The following is a 23,046-nucleotide window of genomic DNA, read 5'->3' as shown; positions in this document are numbered from 1 at the left end:
AAGACTCACTGGGCTATCTGTACTCCCTTTCTTGAATAATGGAACAACATCCGTAACCCTCCAATCCTCTGGAACCTCTCCTGTCCCCATTGATAATGCAAAGATTATTGCCAGAGGATCAGAAATCTCCTCCTTTGCCTCCCACGGTAGCCTGGGGTATATCTTGTCTGGTCCCTGTGACTTATTTAACTTGATGCTTTCCAAAAGCTCCAGCACATCCTCTTTCTTAATGTCTGTATGTTCAAGCTTTTCAGTCCACTGTAAGTCATCTCTACGGTCGCCAAGATCCTTTTCTGCAGTGAATACTGAAGCAAAGTATTCATTATGTACCTCCGCTATCTCCTCCGGTTCCATACACACTTTTCTACTGTCACACTTGATTGGTCCTATTCTCTCACGTCTTATCCTCTTGCTCTTCACATACTTGTAGAATGTCTTGGAGTTTTCCTTAATCCTGCTCGCTAAGGTCTTCTCATGGCCTCTTCTGGTTCTCCTAATTTCATTCCTAAGCTCCTTCCTGCTAGCCTTATAATTTTCTAGATCTCTGTCATTCCCTAATTTTTTGAACCTTTTGTAAGCTCTTCTTTTCTTCTTGACTAGGTTTTCAACAGCCTTTGTGCACCACAGTTCCTGTACCCTACCATCCTTTCCCTGTCTCATTGGAACGTACCTATGCAGAACATCGCACAAATATCCCGAACATTTGCCACATTTATGCCATACATTTCCCTGAGAATATCTGTTCCCAATTTATACTTACAAGTTCCTGCCTGATAGCTTCATATTTCCCCTTACTCCAATTAAATGGTTTCCTAACTTGTCTGTTCCTATCCCTCACCAGTGCTATGATGAAGGAGATAGAATTATGATCACTATCTCAAAAATGCTCTCCCACTGAGAGACCTGACACCTGACCAGATTCATTTCCCAATACCAGATCTCGTACAACCTCTCCTCTTGTAGGCTTATCTACATATTGTGTCAGGAAACCTTCTTGAACACATCTAACAAACTCCACCCCATCTAAACCTCTTGGTCTAGGAAGATGCCAATCAATATTTGGGAAATTAAAACCTCCCACCATGACAACCCTGTTATTATTACACCTTTTCAGAATCTCTCTCCCTATCTGCTCCTCGATGTCCCTGTTACTATTAGATGGTCTATAAAAACACCCAGTAGAGGTATTGTCCCCTTCCTGTTCCTAACTTCCACCCACAGAGACACAGTAGACAATCCCTCCATGACTTCTTCCTTTTCTGCAGCCGTGACACTATCACTGATCAGCAGTGCCACACCCCCACCTCTTTTGCCTCCCTCCCCGCCCTTTCTGAAACACCTAAAGCCTGGCAGTCTAAGTAGCCATTCCTGCCCCTGAGCCATCCAAGTCTCTGTACTGGCCATAGCATCATAGCTCCAACTACTGATCCACGCTCTAAGTTCATCCACTTTGTTCATGATACTCCTTGCATTAAAATAGACACATCTCAAACCATCATTCTGAGCGCATCCCTTCTCTATCACCTGCCTATCCTCCCTTTCGCACTGTCTACAAACTTTCTCTGCTTGTGAGCCAACCGTCCCTTCCTCTGTCTTTTCAGTTTGGTTCCCATCCCCCAGCAATTTGAGTTTAAACCCTCCCCAGTAGCCTTAGCAAACCTCCCTGCCAAGATATTGATTCCCCTGGGATTCAAGTGCAACCTATCCTTTTTGTACAGGTCATGCCTGCCCCAAGAGTTCCCAATGATCCAGAAATCTGAATCCCTGCCCTCTGCTCCAATCCCTCAGCCACGCATTTATCCTCCACCTCACTCTATTCCTATACTCACTGTCGTGTAGCACAGGCAGTAATCCCGAGATTACTATCTTTGAGGTCCTGCTTCTCTGCAGGAAAAATATCAATAAGATTTGAAGGAGTACAGAGATAATTTAAAAGGATGTTGCAGGGACTTGATGACCTGAATTATAGGGAAAGGTTGGATAGCTTAGGGCATGTATAATATAAAACAACGGTGAGATCAAATTTGGAGTATGGTATGCAGTTGTGGTCAGCTACCTACAGGAAGGGGAAGTCAAGGGCATAAACACCAGTCCTCTTGGAGGGATTAATAGTGGAAAGGGAGAGCAGTTTCAAGTTCCTGGGTGTCAACATCTCTGAAGACCTATCCTGGGCCCAACATACTGATGCACGCCAGCGACTATAATTCATTAGGAGATTGAGGAGAATTGGTGTGTCACTAAACTCACTCACAAATTTCTACAGATGCACCGTGAAGAACATTCTTTCTGGTTGCATCACCGTCTGGTACAGAGGGGCCACTGCCCAGGATTCGAAAAAAGCTTCAGGAAGTTATAAACTCAGCCAGCTCTATGATGGGCACTAGCTGTGCCTGCAATGAGGACACCTTCAAAAGGCGATGCCTCAAAAAGGCAGCATCCATCATTAAGGACTCTCGTCATCCAGAACATACCCTCTTCTTATTGGTACCATCAAGCAGAAGGTATAGAAGCCTGAAGATATATACTCACTGTTTCAGGAACAGCTTCTCCCCCTCATGCCATCAGATTTCTGAATGCACAATGAACCCAAGCATTCAATATTTTTTCTGCTCTTTTTTAACTAATTTATTTTAATTTTTTGTTGTAATCTTTTCGTAATTTATATTTTTTTATGATTATGTATTGCAATATACTGCTGCTGTAAAACACCAAATTTCATGACATGCCATTGATATTAAACCCAATTCTGATTCTGACTTGTTTTAGATGTTGTGGGACGTAATTTGGAGTGTTCTGTGCAGTTCTGGTCACCTGCCTACGGGAAAGGTATCGATAAGATTGAAAGAGTGCAGAGAAAGTTTACAAGAATGTTGCCGGGACTTGAGCACTTGGGTTATGCAAAAGGTTAAATAGGTTCAGGCTTTATTCCCTGTGGCATAGGAGAATGAGGGAAGACTTCATAGAGGTTGCAGTGCAAAATTATCGAGGGTACTGATGAGGTAAATGCAAATAGGCTTCTTCCACTGAGGTTGGGTAAGGCTAGAGCTAGAGGTTATTGGTTAAGGGTCAAAGGTGAAATGTTTAAGGGGAACCTGTTGGGGAACTACTTCATTCAGAGGGTGGTTGAGCTGACAGCGGAACTAGGGACAGACTAGCTGGGCTGAAGGACCTGTTTCTGAACTGTCATGCTCTATCACTATGTAATCGGAGACAAAGCCAGGAAGTGAATTCAGAGAGGTAGAGTCAGAATCAGCAATAATTTTCAAAAAGTTAAGGATTTGGAGAAAGGACAGGATGAAAGGTCGCATTTAGATCACACCAGAGTGAATCCTCATCAGAAATGGTTGTACCGACTGGATTTATTCTCATGTGCATAGAAGATTGTGAGGTGAAGTACTGGAGGTGTTTAACATTATGAAGTGTTAAGCAAATAAAATGGTGCCCTTTGTGAGAAAGAGATAAAATAAGAAAGCCACCAAGAAATCCTTTATGGAATTTGGACAGAGCATCTTTAATGAAAGAACAGTGTAAGTATGCGACTTGCTATCACTGGGAAGAATTAAAGTGTAGATGCATTTATGAGAAGACTGAGCAGACCTAATGGATGACTGTGTTCATAGAGTCATAACAGCAAGGAAACAAGCCCTTAGGTCCAACTTTCCATGCCATCCAGGCTGTCTAACTGAGCAAGTCCTATTTGCCTGCATTTGGCACATATTCCTCTAAACCTCTCCTATCCATATACCTGTCCAAATGGCTTTAAATGTATCTAGCTCTACAGCTTACTCATTCCATACACCGATGATCCTCTGTTTGGAGAAGAAGATTGACCCTCAGGTCCTCTTTAAATCTTTAACTCTCATTATAAAACCTATTCCTGCCTGACTTGCTAATTTCCTCTAGTATTTTGTATGTATTGCTCCAGGCAGCTGTGAAGATCAAGTGACTGGGCATTTCTACAGCAGAGGTTGACAGGTTCATGATTAGTCAGGGCTTCAAAGATTTGGGAAGAAGGCAGGAAAATGGGGTTGAAAGAGATAATGAATCAGCCACAATGGAATGGCGGAGCAGACTCAATGGGCTGAATAGTCTAATTTTGCTCCTATGTTTTGTGGTCTTATTTCCAGTATCTACAGAATCTCTTGTGTCTCTGATTTACCACATGGAAGCTGTGCATGAAGTTGTTGCAGAATGGAATGCAGAATTTCCTAGGAGGTAGTTTCACAGAGCAAAGCTCCTGTAAAGGAGGGAATCTTATGTAACCAACCCTGCTTTTAAAAAAAATATATACATTAAACCATAACGGTTCTGATTATGCTTCACAGCCCTTTATTTGTTTTCCCTGCCTTTCCCGAGGTTTTGAATTTGCGTCTATATTTTTGTTTAAATGCCGCATGGCTTTTTCTCACCATCAAGTCTCTTTGTAGATTTTGATGTGAGGAGAGCTGAAAGCGTGCACCCCTTTTTATAGAGACAACCTGGCTAGCGACCTCAGTAAGTTTGTCACTGGTTTGTGATTGAGCCAGCTTATTCTGTCCGGATGTTGGATTAGTATAGAAAATGAGCCTGGTGGGAACTTTGTCGATGCTGTGAGACAGGAAAGTTTCATCCCCACTGGGGAATATCCCTTCTTGCCTCTTATTCAGACTAATGCACACAAAATGCTGGAGGAACTGAGCAGGTCAGACGAAGGAATAAAGATTCAATGTTTTGGGCCAAGATCCTTCATTTGGACTGGAGAGAAAGCAGGCAAAAGTCAGAGTAGGAAACTGGCAGGTGATAGGTGAGACCAGGTCAGTAGGAAGGAAGATGGGTGGGGAAGGTTGGTGAAATGAGAAGCAGGAACGTGATAAGTGGAAAAAGCTGAAGAAGAAGAAGGAATCTAATAGAAGAGGTGAATGAAGGAGGAGGCCACCAGAGGGATGTGATGGGCAGGTGAGGAGAAGAGAAGGGGTAGGACAGGAGCCAGAGGGGAATAGGAAAAGAGAGGAGGGGAGGGGGTGAAATTACCAGAAGTCAGAGAAATCAAAGTTCATGCTGCCAGGTCGGGGGCTGCCCAGATGGAATATGAGGTGTTGCTCCTCCAACCTGAGAGTGGCCTCATCACGATTGGAGAGGAAGCCGTGGACCAATGTGCCAGAATATGAATGAGGACTGGAATTAAAATGCTTGTCCACTGGGAAATCAAGTTCAAGTTCGAGTTCAGTTAATTGTCAATCAGCAGTACACATGTATACTGCCAAAAGAAACAATATTCCTATGGACCGAGGTGCACAGCACAGTATGTAAAACTCACATAGACACTGAAAGTAATATTGCTACAAATAAATTAACAAATAATAAGGTGCATTTATGAAATATCTTAAAAAGTAATCAGTATAATGCTACTGGTGCTTCATACATAATGAGACTTACGAGGGGTGATTGATAAGTTCGTGGCCTAAGGTAGAAAGAGTCAATTTTAGAAAACCTAGCACATTTATTTTTCAACATAGTCCCCTCCTACATTTACACACTTAGTCCAGTGGTCGTGGAGAATATGAATCCCTTCTTTGTAGAAGTCGGCGTCTTGGACCTCTAGAAGTGGTCCACAGCAGGGGTGATGTAACAAGAGCTGTATAACTCATCTCCTTCTACCTTAGGCCACGAGCGTATCATTCACCCCTCGCAGATGGTGCCAGGGAGTTCGGTAGTCTTACAGCCTTGGGAACCTGTTTCCCATCCTAACAGTTCTTATCTTAATGCTATGGTGCCTCCTGCCTGTTGGTAGAGGGTCAAAGGGATTATTAGACAAATGGGAGCATGCCATAACAATGCTAAGGGCCCTATGTACACAGCACCCCTGATAAATATCTTTGACAGGTAGAAAAGAGACTCTGATGATCCTGTCAGCAGTCCTCGAAATCCTTCGTAGGGACTTGCGGTCAGATGTCTTGTAATTCCTGTAACTGACAGTGCTGCATCTGGTTACGGCTCTTGATGGTGCTGCTGTAAAATGATTTGGAATGGGGGAAGGGGAGTTGGAGCCTTGCTCTCCTCAATGTCCTCAGGAAGTGGAAACACTGCTGTGCTTCCTTGACCAAAGAGATGGTGTTGAGGGACCATGTGAGATTGTCTATTATGTGCACTCCCAGAAACCTGGTGCTCCTAACTCTCCACGGAGGAGCCGTGTGTAGGCAGTGAGGAGTGGTCGGCTTGCACCTTCATAAAGTTCGCAATCATGTGCTCTTTATTCAACTTCCTGTGTATCTATCTCCCTCCCCAACCAACCCTGTGTCCTCCTTGAATCTGCTTATTCCTACCGTATTTCCTTGGTGGTATTCAGCAGGGAGCTTTGGCTTTGTTTGTAGAACTCTTGTGTCTTAGTGCATGGCTTTACAGTGCCAGCTTTCACCAATCGGGCGTTCAATTCCCACCACCGTCTGTAACGACTTTGCAGGTCCTCCCCGTTACTCCATAGGTTTGCTCCAGGTGCCCGAGATGGAGCTGTCTGAATCTACAACCCTCTGCAGCCTTTTGCAGATGTGTGTATTGGAGGCTCCATGATGATGCAATCAGTCAGAATGTTGTCCACCGTACTGCAGCATGGTGGTGTAGCAGTTAACATGAGGTTCAAAGGTTCACTTATTATCAAAGTCTACAACTGTGAAATTGTTCAATTCTCCGGTTCAGGTCAAGTCAAGTCGCTTTGCTTTTTATTGTCATTTTGACTATAAACTGCTGGTACAGTACACAGTAAAAACAAAACAACGTTCCTCCAGGACCATGATTTCAGCTGTGAAACCAAGAAAGAAAACAAAAGCAGCACAATCATCAACCCCCAAATCCTACCTCCCCACAAAAAGAATGAACAAAAGCAGAACAGGCACATCGACCCCCCCCCCCAAATCCCTCCTCCCGCACAATAAAAACTGAGCAAAACAGATCAGGCACATCGACCCCCAAATCCCTCCTCCCTCTCAAAATATGAACAAAAACGAACAAAATCATCAACCCCCAAATCCCTCTTCCTGCACAAAAAACAAACAAAATGGATCAGGCACATCGACCCCACCCCACACAGGAAAAACGAGAAGTTCGGGCAAAAACAAAACAATATAAACACTTTAGGACTGAAAAATAGAGTCTATATTCCAAGTCCACATCCAAAACGCAGAAAAAACCTGGGCAGTGCTCTCTGTGTGCAGCAGCTGGCTCTCTCCTCTCCGGTACAGGGCAGCCAATCAAAGGGCAAGCAGTCGGTGCTCACCCTCTGCACTCGCTTGGATGCTTCAATCTCCTTCATCACTCAGCGAACAATGGAAGCTATAATTGGCAAAATGGAGCCAAACATCGGTTTGTGCCCCATCCTGCAGCCTTCTCGCCACGAGGTTGGCTCACGTTACTCTGCCTCCTGGAATCCTCTCAGAGACGGCAGCACGCAGAAACACCCAAATGATCTCCGAATAGCAAAACACAGGCTCCAACAGTTCCAGAGTCACATTCAAAATGTGAAACAAATGAAAAAACACAAATGAAGTGTAAAAGATGGTTTCATTATCTATCCAGCAGATGTCGACCATTGGAGCTTTGTACACAGGCTCCATCTTGACCACAGTGCTTTACAGTGCACCAGATGTAAGATCCCATTGCTGTCTGTAAGAAGTTTGTGTGTGCTACCTGTAACTGCATGGGTTTCCGCTGGATGTCCAGTTTCCTCCCACGTTCCAAAGATGCATAGGTAGGGGTTAGTGAATCATTGTCATGATATGTTGGCGCCAGGTTTGCAATGACACTTATGGGCTGCCCCTAGCACATCTCCGACACAAGTAACACACACCACACTGTATGTTTAGATGTACATATGACAAATAAAGCAAATCTTATAACTTTAGAAATGTGCAAGAGCCTTTGGTGACATACTAAACCTCCTCTATTCCTGTCAAATTGGTACCACTGACATGCCTTCTTTGTGATTGCATTGATGGTTTTTTTTGCCATAGATAGATCCGCTGTGGTGTTCAAGATTCAAGATTGTTTATTGTCATTTTCAGTACACAAGAGGAGAAGGAGAAGGAGGTGTAGAGGAGAAGGAAATAACTGTTACTCTGGATCCAATACAGCACAAATAAAACTCAATTAGATAAAGAACAATGAAAACAACACACAATAATTTGCCGTGGTTAATTGGGACTGCTGCTTGCTTGGACAACTCTTAAGCAAAAACTAATCGAAAAAATAGCTGGAATTCCCTTCAACATACACAAAATGCTGGACGAACTCAGCAGGAATGATGAAGGGTCTCGGCCCAAAACGTCAACTGTTTACTCTTTTTCATAGATGCTGCCTGGCCTGCAGAGTTCCTCCAGCATTTTGTGTGTGTTGCTTGGATTTCCAAGATCTGCAGATTTTCTTTGGTTTGTGATTAGAATTCCCTTCATTTATTTGGGACACTATGCCATTTAATTGGGACAGGAGAGTAACTAGTGTCAATTGCGTACACTTGTGTGGAAGTTAGACATTACACCAGGCTGAGAGTGAACATTTTTAAACAGCATGTGTTTGTATTCAAAAAGCAGTGATTTTTGTCACTGATAGTTGGCAAAAAATAAAAAGTAAAACAATTCAGAACTGTTTTGCTCACTGTGGTTTCAAGCAATTATAAGACACAAATGGACATTAAACATTACGGAGTGAACAATTTTTAAATAACGTCACTAGACACTAGATACTAGGCACTAGAATACTACAGCATAGTACAGGCCCTTCGGCCCTCGATGTTGTGCCAACCCATATAATCCTTAAAAAATGTACTAAACCCACACTATCCCATAACCCTCTGTTTTTCTTTCATCCATGTGCCTGTCCAAGAGGCTCTTACCCTTGGGCTGATGAACGCCAATTCAAAAAGCAGTCATTTTTGATTATTTTATTTTCTTATTTTGACATTATGCAAGAAGGCAATGAAGGTCATCCATTATTTGTCTTTGCTAATGTTGCTCATTTATAGTCAAACAGAAGAATACGGCGATGTTGAATTCTATTAGGAACTAATGCACAGTTTTATAGTACTGTAGTAGTATTGATAGTGTTCTAATTTTTTCTGTATTTCATTTAAATGCATAATTTATTACTTAATTAAATGGTAGTTAATTGAGCCAAAATGTTCTGGTCCCAATTTATCCCAATTAACTGGAATCCATTGTACGTAAAATAGATTATATACATAGATTGATTGTATGTCTGAAAAGTGACGCTAGGAGTGTCTGTACATCAGGGGGCTGACAGGAAGTGATAAAGTCGTGGTGGTGGGGGGTGTGGAGGGATGGGTTACTGGGTGGAGGTGTTGAACGACTATTGCCCGGTGCCACTCTCATCTACTGTGATGATATCCTTTGAGAGGTTAGTCATGCGAGAATCGACTGCAATTTGCCCAGCACCACATTAGGTCTACAGTGGATGAAATCTCATTGGCTTGTGTCAGGCTGCTGTTTATTGATTACAGCTCAGTGTTCAACACAATTACACCCTCAGTTCTAATCAACAAACTCCAAAACCTGGGCCTCTGTACCTCCCTCTGCAGCTGGATCCTTGACTTCCTCATTGGGAGACCACAGTCTGTGCAGATTGGAAATAACATCTCATCCTTGCTGTCAATGCTGGTGCGTTAAGAATGCGTGCTTAGCTTACTCCTCTACTCTGTCTACACCCGTAACTGTGGGGCTAGGCACAGTTCTAACAGGATCTATAATTTGACAATGATATAACTATTGCAACAGCAGCCTTGCACTCAACATTAGTAAGACCAGGGAATTGATTATGGACTTCAGGACGGGGTACACGTACCAGTCGCGGGTACACGTACCAGTCTTCATGGAGGGATCAGCAGTGGAAAGGGTGAGCAGTTTCCGGTTCCTGTGTGCCAACATCTCTGAATATCTATCCCGGACCCAGCATATTGATGCAATTACAAAGAAAGCACCACCATGGCTATGTTTTATTTGGAGTTTGAGTATGTCAGCAAAGACACTTGTGAATTTCTACAGATATACTATGGAGAGCATTCGAACTGGTTGCATCACTGCCTGGTATGCTGGTTATGGAGCGGCCACTACACAGGATTGGAAAAAGGTGCTGAAAGTTGTAAACTCATTCAGCTCCATCATGGGCATTAGCATCCCCAGCATCATAGAACATAGAAAGTTTCAGCACATTACAGGCCCTTTGGCCCAAATGTTGTGCTGACCATGTAACCTACTCTAGAAACTGCCTAGAATCTCCCTACTGCATAGCCCTCTATCATTCTAAGCTCCATGTTCCTATCTAAGAGGCTCTTAAAAGACCCTATTGTATCTGCTTCCACCACCGCCACCGGCAGTGCATCCCACGCACCCACCACTCTCTGTGTGACAAACTTACCCCTGACATCTCCTCTGTACCTCCTTCCAAGCACCTTAAAACTGTGTCCTCTCGTGTTAGCAATTTCAGCCCTGGGAAAAAGCCTCTGACTATCCACATGATCAATTCCTCTCATCATCTTATACACCTCTATCAGGTCACTTCTCATACTCCGTCGCTCCAAGGAAAAAAGGCCGAGTTCAGTCAAGCTACTCTCATAAGGCATGCTCCCCAATCCAGACGACATCTCCTCTGCACCCTTTCTATGGTTTCCACATCCTTCCTATAGTTAAGTGACCAGAACAGAACACAGTACTCCAAGTGGGGTCTGACCAAGGTCTTACATAGCTGTAATATATCCAGAGCAACACACTCAAAGTGCTGGAGGAACTCAGCAGGTCAGGCAGTATCTATGGAAGAAAATGAAGAGTCAACGTTTCAGGCTGAGATGTTTCATCAGGACTGGAAAGGAAGATTCAAGATTGTTTATTGTTACTCTTCAATACACAAGTGTAAAGGGAATTAAAATGATTGTTACTCCGGATCTGATGCAGCATTAAAAAGAACACGATAAGTATAAAGAACACAATAAAAAGTACAATAAATACAAATACACAAGATTAGCTTACGTACGTTGGCTGATTGTATATACATTAAGTGACACTAGGTGCAGGAATAGTTGCATATAGGTTGACTGACAGGAAATGATAAAGTAGTGGTGGTGGGGTGGGTTAGCCGGTAGGGGTATTGATCAGCTTGATGTAATTGTTTTTGAGTCTGGTGGTCCTGGGGTGGATGCTATGTAGCCTCTTCCCTGATGAGAGTGGGGCAAACAATCCGTGAGCAGGGTGGGTGGGAACCTTCATGATATTGCTGGCCTTTTTATGGCACCTGTATATATGATCCTGATGGCAGGTAGGCTGGTGCCTGTGAAGAATTACACAGTTTTAACTACCCATTGTCACAGCGCATCCTGTAATGTGAGCAGTGTCCTGGGTTAGATATGTTTTGTATGTTTAAGCATTTATGGGTTTGTATGCTGCCTCTGTAGCCCTCTGTGTAAGACTGTGTGTGAAAGTGCATGTGTACCTGTAAATACATGTGAGATCAACCGTCCCTATTTCCCCAGTCTAAAGAAAATGCGTTAGTTTAGCATGTTTTTCCGGGATGGTTCCGATTACAAATAGTCAATCAGAGAATCCTTCGTATTTACAGGAAAAATATTTGTCTGTGAGCATTAAAAGTAATATCAATCCTTGTTAGACGACAGTATTTTGCGTAGGATGTGTTGATTTTTCTGTCAGTCAGATTAAATTTTATATGGAAGACTTTTTTTTCAACCCAAAAAGCATGCACAGAGATTTTTTTTAAGGAACTTGGGTTAGGTTTACAGAACTTAGATGATGTGTGTCACAGAGGCAATGAAAATCAAAAGGTTTAGGTGGAGGAATTGTTGATCTTGGACTGGCTGGGTGTTTGCAGTGTGAAATGCTTGGTGCATGTTAGTGCAGCTTGTAGTAGTGTGTGCTGTATAATGTTGATCTTTGTGTCAATCAAGTTGAATTTTAATCAGAATATGATCCAAGAGCCACAGAAGATATCAGGGGATTAGGTTCACAGAGTCTGTGTGACTTTACTGTTTCAATTGCAAAAAAAAAGAGAAAACATTATTTAGATTTCTCTGTTGGGGTCGTCTACTGTATCCGGTGCTCCCGATGCAGCCTCATCTACGTTGGCGAGACCCAATGTAGAACTGGGGGACTGCTTTGCTGAGCACCTTCGCTCCATCTGTAAAAATCAGGATTTCCTGGTGGCCAACCATTTTAATTCCAGTCGCCATTCCCATTCCAAAATGTCACTCCATGGCCTCCTCTACTGCCCTAATGAGGCCACTCTTAGGTTGGATAAAGTCTTGATCAAGGATCTTAGCCCCAAATATCAACTGTTTATTCCCCTCCATAGATGCTGCCTGATCTGCTATGTTCCTCCAGCATTTTGTTTGTGCTGCTCTGGATTTCCATCTGCAGAACCTCTTGTGTTTAGATGTTTCTTTCCCTTTCTTCATTCTTGTGACTTTAAATCCTGATGTTGGGAGTGAGGTTTTGCACTAACAGTAGCCAACAGCAGGTGCTGCTTGGACTCACTTTAAAGAAATCTACAAGTCTCCTTCTCAATATTATATATATGTTGCAAGAATTCAGGTGGTACGAGGCTCCAATGCACAGTATTGCAAAGGTTGCAGAGAATTCTAGATTTAGCTAATTCCATTATGGGCACAAGGCCTCCCATCATGGAGAACAACTTCAAGAGACATTGCCATCCATCACTAAGGACCCTCACCTTCCAGATCTGACCTCTTCTTGTTACTGTCATTGGGGAGGAGGTGCAGGAACCTGAAGATACACACTTAATGCTTCAGAAACTGCTTCTTCCCCATCTCCATCAGATTTCCAAATGGTCCATGAACACTACCTCACTATTTTTCGTTTTTGCAGTATTTATTTATTTTGTAATTTATGGTTATTTTTCTGTCTTTGCACCTGTACTGCTGTCACAAATCAAATTCCATGTCATATCAGTCAGTGAAGATCTGATTGTGATCCTGAAGTTCCCTTCTGATTGATTCAGGGCTTGAATGATACTGCCTCTTACAAAGAGAAACCAAGTGACACAGGAAACAACAAAGCTTCGCTCCCAGATGAGCTCAATGCCTTCTGTGCTTGCTTTGACCACCAAAATGTGGAGGAACCTTCCTGAACTCCCACAGCCCTTCAAATATTCTTTAATTTCAGCCAACATGAGAGCATTCTTCAGGAGAGTGAACCCTAGAAAGCATCCAACCCAGAAGGGATACCTGGCTGATTACTAAAGGGCTATGCTGATCAACTGGCTGGAATGTTCACCGAAATCTTTAACTTCTTGCTTCAGCAGTCTGAGGTACCCACCTGCTATAAACAGGCTTCAGTTATACCGGTGCCTAAGAAGAACATGGCAGCCTGCCACAATGATTATCGTCCGGTAGCACTTACATCCACTGTGGTGAAGTGCTTTAAGAGGTTGGTGATGAAATATATCAACTCCTGTCTGAGAAGTGACTTGGATCCACTCCAATTTGCCTACTGGTGCAACAGGTCCACAGCAGATGCCATTTCATTGGCTCTTCATTCAACCCTGGAAACATCTGGACATCAAAGACACATACACCAGGACAGTCTTTATTGACTACAACTCAGCATTCAATACCATTATACCCTCAAAACTAAATCAATAAACTTCAAGACCTTGGCCTCAATACTTCCTTGTGAATTGGATCCTAGATTTCTTCACTTGCAGACCCCAGCCAGTTTGGATTGGCAACAATTTCCATCAGCACAGGTGCACCACAAGGCTGTAGCCTCCTTATCTACCTGCTTGAGGCTAAGCACAGCTCTAAAGCCATATTTAAGTTTGCTGATAACATCACTGTTGTTGGCCAAATTAAAGGTGATCACGAATCAGTATATAGGAGGGAGAATGAAAATCTGGCTGAATGGTGCCATTCAACAACCTTCACTCGATGTCAGCAAGACCAAAGAACTGATTATTGACTTCAGGAGGAGGAAAATGGATGGTCATGAGTCCCCATGGGGGGAATCAGAGGTGGAGAGGTCCAGCAATTTTAAATTTCTTGGTGTTATCATTTCAGAGGATCTGTCCTGGGTCCAGCATGTAACTGCAATCGTGTTGAAATCACGACAGCACCTCTGCTTCCTTAAAAGTTTGCCAAGATTTGGCATGACATCTAAAACTTTTGACAAACTTCTACAGATGTGTAGTGGAGATTGTATGGACTGGTTGCATCATACCTGGGTTGGAAGCACCAATGCCCTGGAATACAAATTCCTACAGAAAGTTGTGGATATGGCCCAGTCTAACACAGGTAAAGCCCTCCCCCCACTAAGCACATCTACATGGAGCGCTGTTGCAGAAAACAGAATCCATCATCCAGGACTCCTACCACACAGGCCATGCTCTCTTCTCACTGCTGCCATCAGGAAGAAGGTACAGGAGCTTCAAGATCCACAGCACCAGGTTCAGAAACAGTTATTACCCCTAAACCATCAGGCTGTTGAATCCGACAGCATAATTTTATTCAACTTCACTTGCTCAATCACTAAATTGTTCCCACAACCTATGGACTCACTTCCAAGGACTCATCATCTCATGATCTTGATAGTTATTGCTTATTTATTTATTTATTACTATTATTATTTCATTTCCTTTTGTATTTGCAGTTTGTTGTCTTTTGTACATTGGCTATTTGTCCATCCTTGTGTGCAGTGTTTTGTTGATCCTATTGTGTTTCTTGGATTTACTGTGTATGCCCACAAGAAAATGAATCTCAGGGTTGTATATGGTGACATAATTGTACTTTAATAATAAATTTACTTTGAACTTTGAACTTTATCTTTGAGCCAGAGGTGTAATAGAAGCATTTAATAGTTGTGTTGCAGGGTTGGATGGAGAGGGAACTGATTGTGATCTTTGCTCCTCACCAAAGTTTTAAAGTTCAAAGTATATTTGTTATCAGAGTATGTATCGGTATTCAAAAGAAAGCAAACTGTGGAAATACAAACCCGCCCCCCCCCAATAATAAATAAATAAATAATACGAGAACTTGAGTTGCAGAGTCTTTGAAAATGAGCCTGTATATTGGAGAAACAGTTCAGAGTTGTGGTGAGTGAAGTTATCCACACTGGTTCGGGAGCCTGATGGTTGTAGGGTAATAACTATTCTTGAACCTGGTTATCTGTTACCCAAGGCTCTGTACCTCCTTCCTGACAGTAGCAGTGGGAACAGAGAGAGCATGGCCTGGATGGTGGTTGTCCTTGATGATGGTTGTAGGGTAATAACTATTCTTGAACCTGGTTATCTGTTACCCAAGGCTCTGTACCTCCTTCCTGACAGTAGCAGTGGGAACAGAGAGAATATGACCTGGATGGTGGTTGTCCTTGATGATGGTTGTAGGGTAATAACTATTCTTGAACCTGGTTATCTGTTACCCAAGGCTCTGTACCTCCTTCCTGACAGTAGCAGTGGGAACAGAGAGAGCATGGCCTGGATGGTGGTTGTCCTTGATGATGGTTGTAGGGTAATAACTATTCTTGAACCTGGTTATCTGTTACCCAAGGCTCTGTACCTCCTTCCTGACAGTAGCAGTGGGAATAGAGAGAGCATGGCCTGGATGGTGGCAGTGCTTCTTGTACATGTGCTCAGTGGTGAGGAGGACCCATCGTGTGATGGTCTGGGCTGCATTCACTACTTTTTGTAGGCTTTTCTGTTTCTCATTGCTCTCTACTGACACCTGCTAGAGCCAAAAGAAAGGTCATCTGGACAACGTTGCACTGTATGTTTCATGACTTCTGGAGATCCCAATTTGTTTTGCAGCCAATGTAGTCAAGCCACGGTTTTAATGAGGGAAGTACACCATCCAATTTACACCACTGCATAACTTCCACAAACAACCAATATGAAAATATCAGCTATTGCTTTAAGGGATGTTGATGGAAGTCAGACTTTGGATCAGATACTAGAGAAAACATATATGCTTTTTTACAAAATGAGGAGGGAACGTCGACTCAGACCATGAGAGGCCTGCGTCGGGCATTTTCATGTCTTACAAGGTGCAGTTTGGAAGTCCGTGGGGCGCCACTCCTCGTACAGACTAGAGCAATGCGTGATTTACAAAATGGAGTCCCTGTTTAATGTCTCACACAGAGAGTCGCCACAGAACTCAATGTGTATGTGTGTGTGTGTGTGTGTTTGTTTGGAGTTTGCACAGTAACCCTGCAGCCACGTGGATTTCTTCTGGGTGTTCCCTTTCCCTCCTTCAAGCAAGCTACGCTGTGAGGCACAGTAACACAGTGGTTTACGCATTGTTTTACAGCACCCGATTTTCAGTATGTAATTCCCGCTGCTCTTTGTAAGGAGTTGGTACATTCTCCCGGTGAATGCATGTATTTACTTCAGGTGCTCGGGTGTTCTCCCACATTCCAAAGACGTACGGGTTACGGTTTGTGAGTTGTGGGCATGCTATGTCAGCGGCAGAAGCGTGGCCACACTTGGGGTCGCTCCTAGGACAAATCCTCATGGATTTTTTTGGTGCAAAATGATGCATTTCATTGTATGTTTTGATGTAAAAGTGACAAACAAAGATTATCACTGTGACTGCCCTTAGTATGATGGTGAATCGGGGGATCCCGACTGATTGTCAATCTTATCTCATTTTCTCATCCTATTTCCCCAGATCTCTTCAATATGTGTCACCAGAGTCGTGGTGCATCTGGTAAAGCTGCTGCCTCACAGCTCTGGTGACCCTGGGTTCCTCGGTTCAATCCTGCCTTCCTGACCTCTGTGTGCGGTTTTGTATGTTCTGCCTTTAACTGCGTGGGTTTCCTCTGGGTGCACAAGCTTCTCAGAGAGAATAAGAGAAATTAGCTCTATTTGTCACAAGTACATCAAAAAAAATTGAGAAACAGCGAAATGCGTCATTTATGTCGAAATGTCCAACACAGTACGAGGATTGTGCTGAGGGCAGCCAGAAGTGTCGTAGTGCTTCCAGCACCAACATAGCCTGCCCACGGCTCACTAACCCTAATCCTAACTGTACGTCTTTGGAATGTGGTGGGAAATCGCAGCTTGCAGAGGAAACCCATGCCTTTGCATCGAGAACGTACAGAGTCCTTACAGACAGTGGTGGGAATTGAACCTCGATCATTGGTTCTGTAATGTGTTACACTTAGCGCTACACCACCATGCCATCCTGAGAGGAGGTAATGGTGACGTGAGGAGAATGCAATGGGATTAGTGAAAGACTGGTGTAAATGATGTTTAGGATCAGAGTGAACTAGGTGGGTAAAGATCCGGTTTTGATGGTGTGTAATTTTTGACTCTAATATTGCTTTGAGAGGACCTTTTTCCACTCAAGTCTCTTGGACTTTGAATTACCATTGGCTCAGAATGAGGAGCGAGGAGCACTGACCACTGACCACAGCTGGCTTTATCCTTGTATGGACTGAGGTGGGATTGGGCTGAGATGGTCTTATACCCTGCCAACATTTCAGGCCCATGTTGGTTTGATGGATAAACACTTGGTCAACTTACTAGGAAGAACTAGTTTGGTTGGAGTTGAGGCTTATGTAATGCTTAGGTTTACCAACATAACACACCAATGAGTTCCTGCATATTCATCCAGAAAGACTAATTTACAATGTAGATGACACAAAGGTTGATCATGTTGTGGATGGCACAGAGCAGGGGTTCCCATGCTATGAACCAATACCATTAAGCAAGGGGTTTGTGGACCCCAGGTTGGGAACCCCTGGTGTAAAGTTGTCATAGGTTACAATGGCACATTGACAAGATGCAGAGCTGGGCTGAGAAGTGGCAGATGGAGTCCAGTCTGGAGAAGTGTGAGGTGATTCACGTTGGAAGGTCAGCAGAGTAGAGATACAGAGAGACCTTGGGTCCACACCCATAGATCCCTCGAAGTTGCCATGCAAGTTGATACGGCGAGACAGAGCTAGAGTGGAGGAGGATGAAAGGTCACTTTATGGAGCTGTAAAAAATGATAAGAAGCATTAACATAGTTGACAACCAGCAAATTTTTCCCAGGGCTGAAATAGCTAATATGAGAGGGCATAATTTTAAGGTGAGTGGAGGAAAGTATAGAATGAGATACATTTTTTGCACCAAGTCGGTGGGTGCATTAAATGCGCTAGTAGAGGTTATGGTGGAGGCAGATACATTAGGGACTTTTAAGAGACTCTAGATGAAGGAAACATGGATGGCTATGTGGGAGAGAAGGGTTAGATTGATATTATAGTAAGTTTAAAGGTAGGCACAATATCATGGGTCAAAGTGTCTGTACTGTGCTGTAATGTTAATGAGAAGGTGGTGGTGAAAACCCATGATGTAGGTTTTCGTGGGGAGTTGACAGGGATTGTTCACCATCTGAAGCAGTATCTGTACACTTGGCCAAGCAAGGGCAGCATCCTGCAGTAGCTCATTGTCACTTCGTTGTCTATACCCAGAATCTGTAATATATATATAGTATTTCTGTTCCCCCATTATTCCTAGAATAAAACTGAAACAGCTGGGTGTTTTTCAATGGATGATATTTGATCATGTTTTTTGCCTTGTGTTCCTAGATCGCTTGTCAACGGAGATTTTCAATGCAGAAGAGTTTAAGGAAAGGTTTCTTACAGAGGTAAGAATGATTGGATTGGCTCCTGGAAGGGGGTTGGCAAGCATGACTTGTGATTATTTTGGGCAAGTCTGCAGGGGCTTCCTGAGGCGTTGGAGGCACATTTTATCCCTTGTTTGCTTCACCTTCCGATGAGAGTATTAGCGACTAAATGTGGACAATAACAGTGCAAGAATTTTGTTGGAATAGAGATTTGGCAGAGTTGTTTTATGGGCTCAGGCACTTGAAACTCTGGCATCTTGGCTAAGCACAACTTTCAGTAAATTAACCTGTTGATGCAGTATATTTGTGATGGATTCTAAAACTGTTTCAAAGCTTTGGTGAATGAAGTAGAATTTTACGGTGGATCTTTCAGCTCAGTAAGACTACAGTGATGTTCTTTTCTTACATGAACATTCTTTTACCCTCTTTTCTCACCAACAGCATAATATATTTTTTCTCCTATTTCCCTTGACTGCATCTCTTTTGTTCCCCCCAGCCCTCTCTATGGTAGAGAAATGTGCATTCTTATTCACTACTGTCGTCGTGACTATCCCTTGAGGTCGAGGATGATGGTCTTCGTTCTGAAGAAGTGGCCCACAGAGCGAAGACGCCTGTGCGTGTATTTGTTTAACGTGTACTTGATGTTGCACTCCAAGAAGCACACGATGCTTCACAAATCAACCAACTGATTCCAATGGCATGGAAACCATGACGATTGGAGCTGATGGATTTGTTGCAGCCTTCATCCGCCTTCACAGCCGTTGAGTTCGAAGTAACTTGGTCCACCTGTTTCACCGTTGAGGTCTTGGTTGGATTGTTCTTTGTCAAGGACCTCACCCTCAACCTTACCGCCATGGGTGACCCTACCAGGAGCATAGCTGCAGACGGCATTGTTCTCGGGATCACAGGACCACACAAGCTTCTGCACCGCGACAAGGTGACAATCCATGGAGAAGTCTCAACTGTACTCACTGTCTGGATACAGCTATACGGCGAGCTAAACAACTTCTCAAAAATCGCCTGACATGGAAGCTTTCTTTCAGGATTTTTAATGCGACTTCTTTTAATTTGTAAAACAAAAACTTAAGGCTCACCGATATTGCTGTCTCAAGGGCAAATAAAGAGTGAATGGAGATGTATGTGCTATAAATCAGAATTATAACTACCGCGCAGGAAGTGGTATAAAAACAGCTTGTGTACAGGAAGTGATGTATGTACAAAATGAACTGCGCCTCCAGAGGCCAGAACACATTCTGTGGGTAAAGCAATGGCTCTTGAATTCCTTACTGGATCTGTTAGGAACTGTCTTTGATTTATAGCTCTGTTGGATCCTGATGCTTCTACGATCCAGAAGTCAAGAATGAGGCATAAAACTTGTTGCTTACAATCAATTTATTAAGTGTTACATGAGCAAAGAAGGAAAGGAAGAAGAAGCATTGTGAGAGATGAAGAAAAGAGAAATCTGAAAGTAGTGTGGTCTTCTCCTAATGGTAGCAGTACTTCCATCGATAGCAATTAACCAATAGAATAGCCAGATTCAAAGTAATATTACAGCGCCACTGAAACCAGGAAGTTTTCCGAAAAGCACAGCGGCAACTGTAACCACTGGAAAACTAACTGAACAATTATATGTATATGGGTAATTATGTAACAGTACGAGCAAATTTAACTACAAGAAAAATAACAATTCTACACCCAATCCAACAGCTGGTACTTTTAACTATCCTCCAAGTAGAAATAGCATTTCCCTATCCATCCTGCCATTTCATAAATTGAAAACCCTCTGTTAGATCAACTCTCTTTTCTAGAGGAAACATCTTGTGGAATCTCACCAGAGAAACGTTCATTCTGTGTGTTGGCATCATATTTGTGATTCCTGCGTGCTCTTCCTCTCTTATTTCTGCGTTTCTTACTTGGAGACCAAAGTTGTGGGCTATTCAGCGTGGTCTAACCATGACTACTTATATGCTTAGTGTTTTCTCTGTTCATAAATTCAATTCCCATTTGAAGAAACATTTCATGGTCTCCTTATGGATTGTTGCAACTTTATGAACCCCTGTCCCTCTCTCCTTTTGAATATTACAGCGTGGCCTTTCGCAGCTCTGTCAAGAAACACACTAGTTTGCGCAACTTAAACTGCAGTATTTCTCAGAAGGAAAGTGATTGGTCTGTGGACTTCACTCGCACTCACAACCACAGACCAGAAGAGGAGTCTTGCTGTGCCGTCTGTCTGTTGTGTCAGGTGGTGATTACCTAATAGCCTTCTCTCAGCTGGGAGTGGGACAAACAGTCCATGAGCAGGGTGGGCACCATGATACAGTTTGATTACCTTAGTTCTTCTTCTGACCTACTCGCTGTATGCTTTATTCTTTGGAATTGTTTATAGAAATGCTTAAAATTATGAGAGATGTATATAAGGTTGATGGTAACAGTCTTTTCCCCAGAGTCGGAGAGACCATAATCAGGAGGCATAGACTTAGAATGAGATGCTAAAGGCTTTTCACACAGAGGGTAATGAGGATGTGGAAAGAGTTGCTGGAGGAAGTGGTTGAGGCAGATACCATAGCATCATGTAAGAAGTATTTGGATAGCGGGTGGGGATATGGGCTAAGCACAGAAAATTAGAACTGTGGCCAGCATGGACTGGTGGGGCCGAAGGGCCTGTATGGGTGCTGTGCTGCATTATGACTCTATCACGCTCTATTAACAATTCAAGCTCTCACAGAGCAACAGTTTGATATAGAACAAGGCACACTCTACACCACCCATCAAACCTTCCCACAGCAAGTACAGCATGCGTCAGATATGGAGAAAATCTGCCTCTACACTGTTCCATCATGTACTCTCTCAGTGCAGGGATAGTATGGGTCGCCAGGATAGTGTAGCAGTTAACGTGACACTATTACAACTCTGGGCGTTCCTGAATTCACAGTTCAATTCCGGCACCCTCAATAAGGGGTTTGTACATTCTCCCCGTGAGTGCATGGGTTTCCTTCGTGTGCTCTGGTTTCTTTCCACAGTTCATAGACATACCAGTTAGTGGGTGAATTGGTCATTGTAAATTGTCCTGTGATTTCTATAGTGATTGGTGATTTCGACCATTGATGTAGTGTCCCAGCTGTCTGCATGATAGATAAGCTAGTATGCAAGCCAGGGCAGTACGAAATGGAGAGCAACTGTTGCCTACGTGGCAGCCTTCCCCTCTCCACGTAGCTAATTAATCCAAACGAATGGCAGAGACCAATACAATTTGGCATCAGCAGCTTTGCAGGAGTTGCCGGTCAGCATTGAACTCAACGCAGGACTGCCTTAGGGACTCCAGTTAAGGAGCTTACTCCTGAAGCCTTAGCCATGAATGGGTATAGTGGAAGTTTGGGATCAGACTTTTTCTTCATCTAGATGAGCTGCCAACCACTACTAATGAACCCTATCTGCCTGAAGTGACTGGTTTTAAGGCACAAGTACCCAGTCTTTGCCCCTTCTCCTGTCAGTAGAAACAGTTCTGCCAGGCTTAGTAGCTAAGCCACACGTGAAGACCAGGAGCTGGACTTGGTTGTCAAAGGCTATTTGAAGTGTACACCATTGGGAGCATTTAATAGTAGTGTGAGCTTATCTCCACTTCCACCCCCTGCTATAACATCAGTCTTCATGAAGCGTCTTGGCTCAAAGTGTCGACTGTTTATTATGTACCCTCTCCACCCATGTTCCCTAATGAGGACTGGCTCATGGGCTTCTGGCTTCTTCTTCCTGATTTTGGTTTTGTTGATGTTCAGCGAGAGATTGTTGAGGCATCACTCAGCCAGGTTTTCAGTCTCCCTGTGGATAGGCTATGTTGGCTCTAGAATGTATGATGACATTTGCAGCTGCCCCCAGCATATCCTTAGTTTGGGTTGGTTGTTGACGCATTTCATTGTTTCAACGTACACATGATAAATACATCCGAATCTGAGTCAGATAATGATAGCAACGTGCAAGAGGCATTTTGATTGGCACATAAACAGACAGAGAATAGAAGGACTTGTAGTCAGATGGAATTAGTTTGACTAGCATTGTGTTTGGCACAGATATGGTGAACTCAAGAGCCTACTCCTTTGCTCTACTGTTCTACATACTAAACAGTGCAATTGGAATTCCTGAAATGGGTAACTAATTAAAACAGAGAACTAAATTGGAACAGAGAAAACGAATAATTTCTGTAGGACCTTAAGGACATCCAGAAGCACTCTGTTGCCAATGGACTGCTTTTGAAGAGCAATCGTTAAATGTTGTGATGCAAGTGCAGCTGGCAGTTTTGCCTAGGAAGCCCCTGAAACCAACTGTAGATGTGATGAAAGTCTTAGAGATAGAAACATAAGAATCTGTAGCAACACACAAAACGTTGGAGGAAACCAGCAGATCAGGCAGCATCTGTGGAGGGAAGTGGGCAGTCGACGCTTCAGGTC

The 23,046-nt window shown here is 43.3% G+C and overlaps 1 protein-coding gene across 1 annotated transcript in view; it reads left to right on the top strand.

The window, feature by feature from the left end:
• nhej1 (nonhomologous end-joining factor 1) overlaps nucleotides 1-23,046 on the top strand; it is a 403,798-nt gene that overhangs the window by 80,430 nt on the left and 300,322 nt on the right. The window contains exon 5 of the mRNA XM_063051361.1: nucleotides 18,567-18,625. Coding sequence (XP_062907431.1) covers nucleotides 18,567-18,625 — 59 coding nt within the window. The remainder of the gene's footprint in view (nucleotides 1-18,566; nucleotides 18,626-23,046) is intronic.

This window comes from Mobula hypostoma, chromosome 6 (genome assembly GCF_963921235.1).
Source record: "Mobula hypostoma chromosome 6, sMobHyp1.1, whole genome shotgun sequence".
Taxonomy (NCBI): domain Eukaryota; kingdom Metazoa; phylum Chordata; class Chondrichthyes; order Myliobatiformes; family Myliobatidae; genus Mobula; species Mobula hypostoma.
The sequence above is the reverse complement of the archived record's forward strand: the minus strand, read 5'-3'. Positions and strand labels throughout refer to the sequence as shown.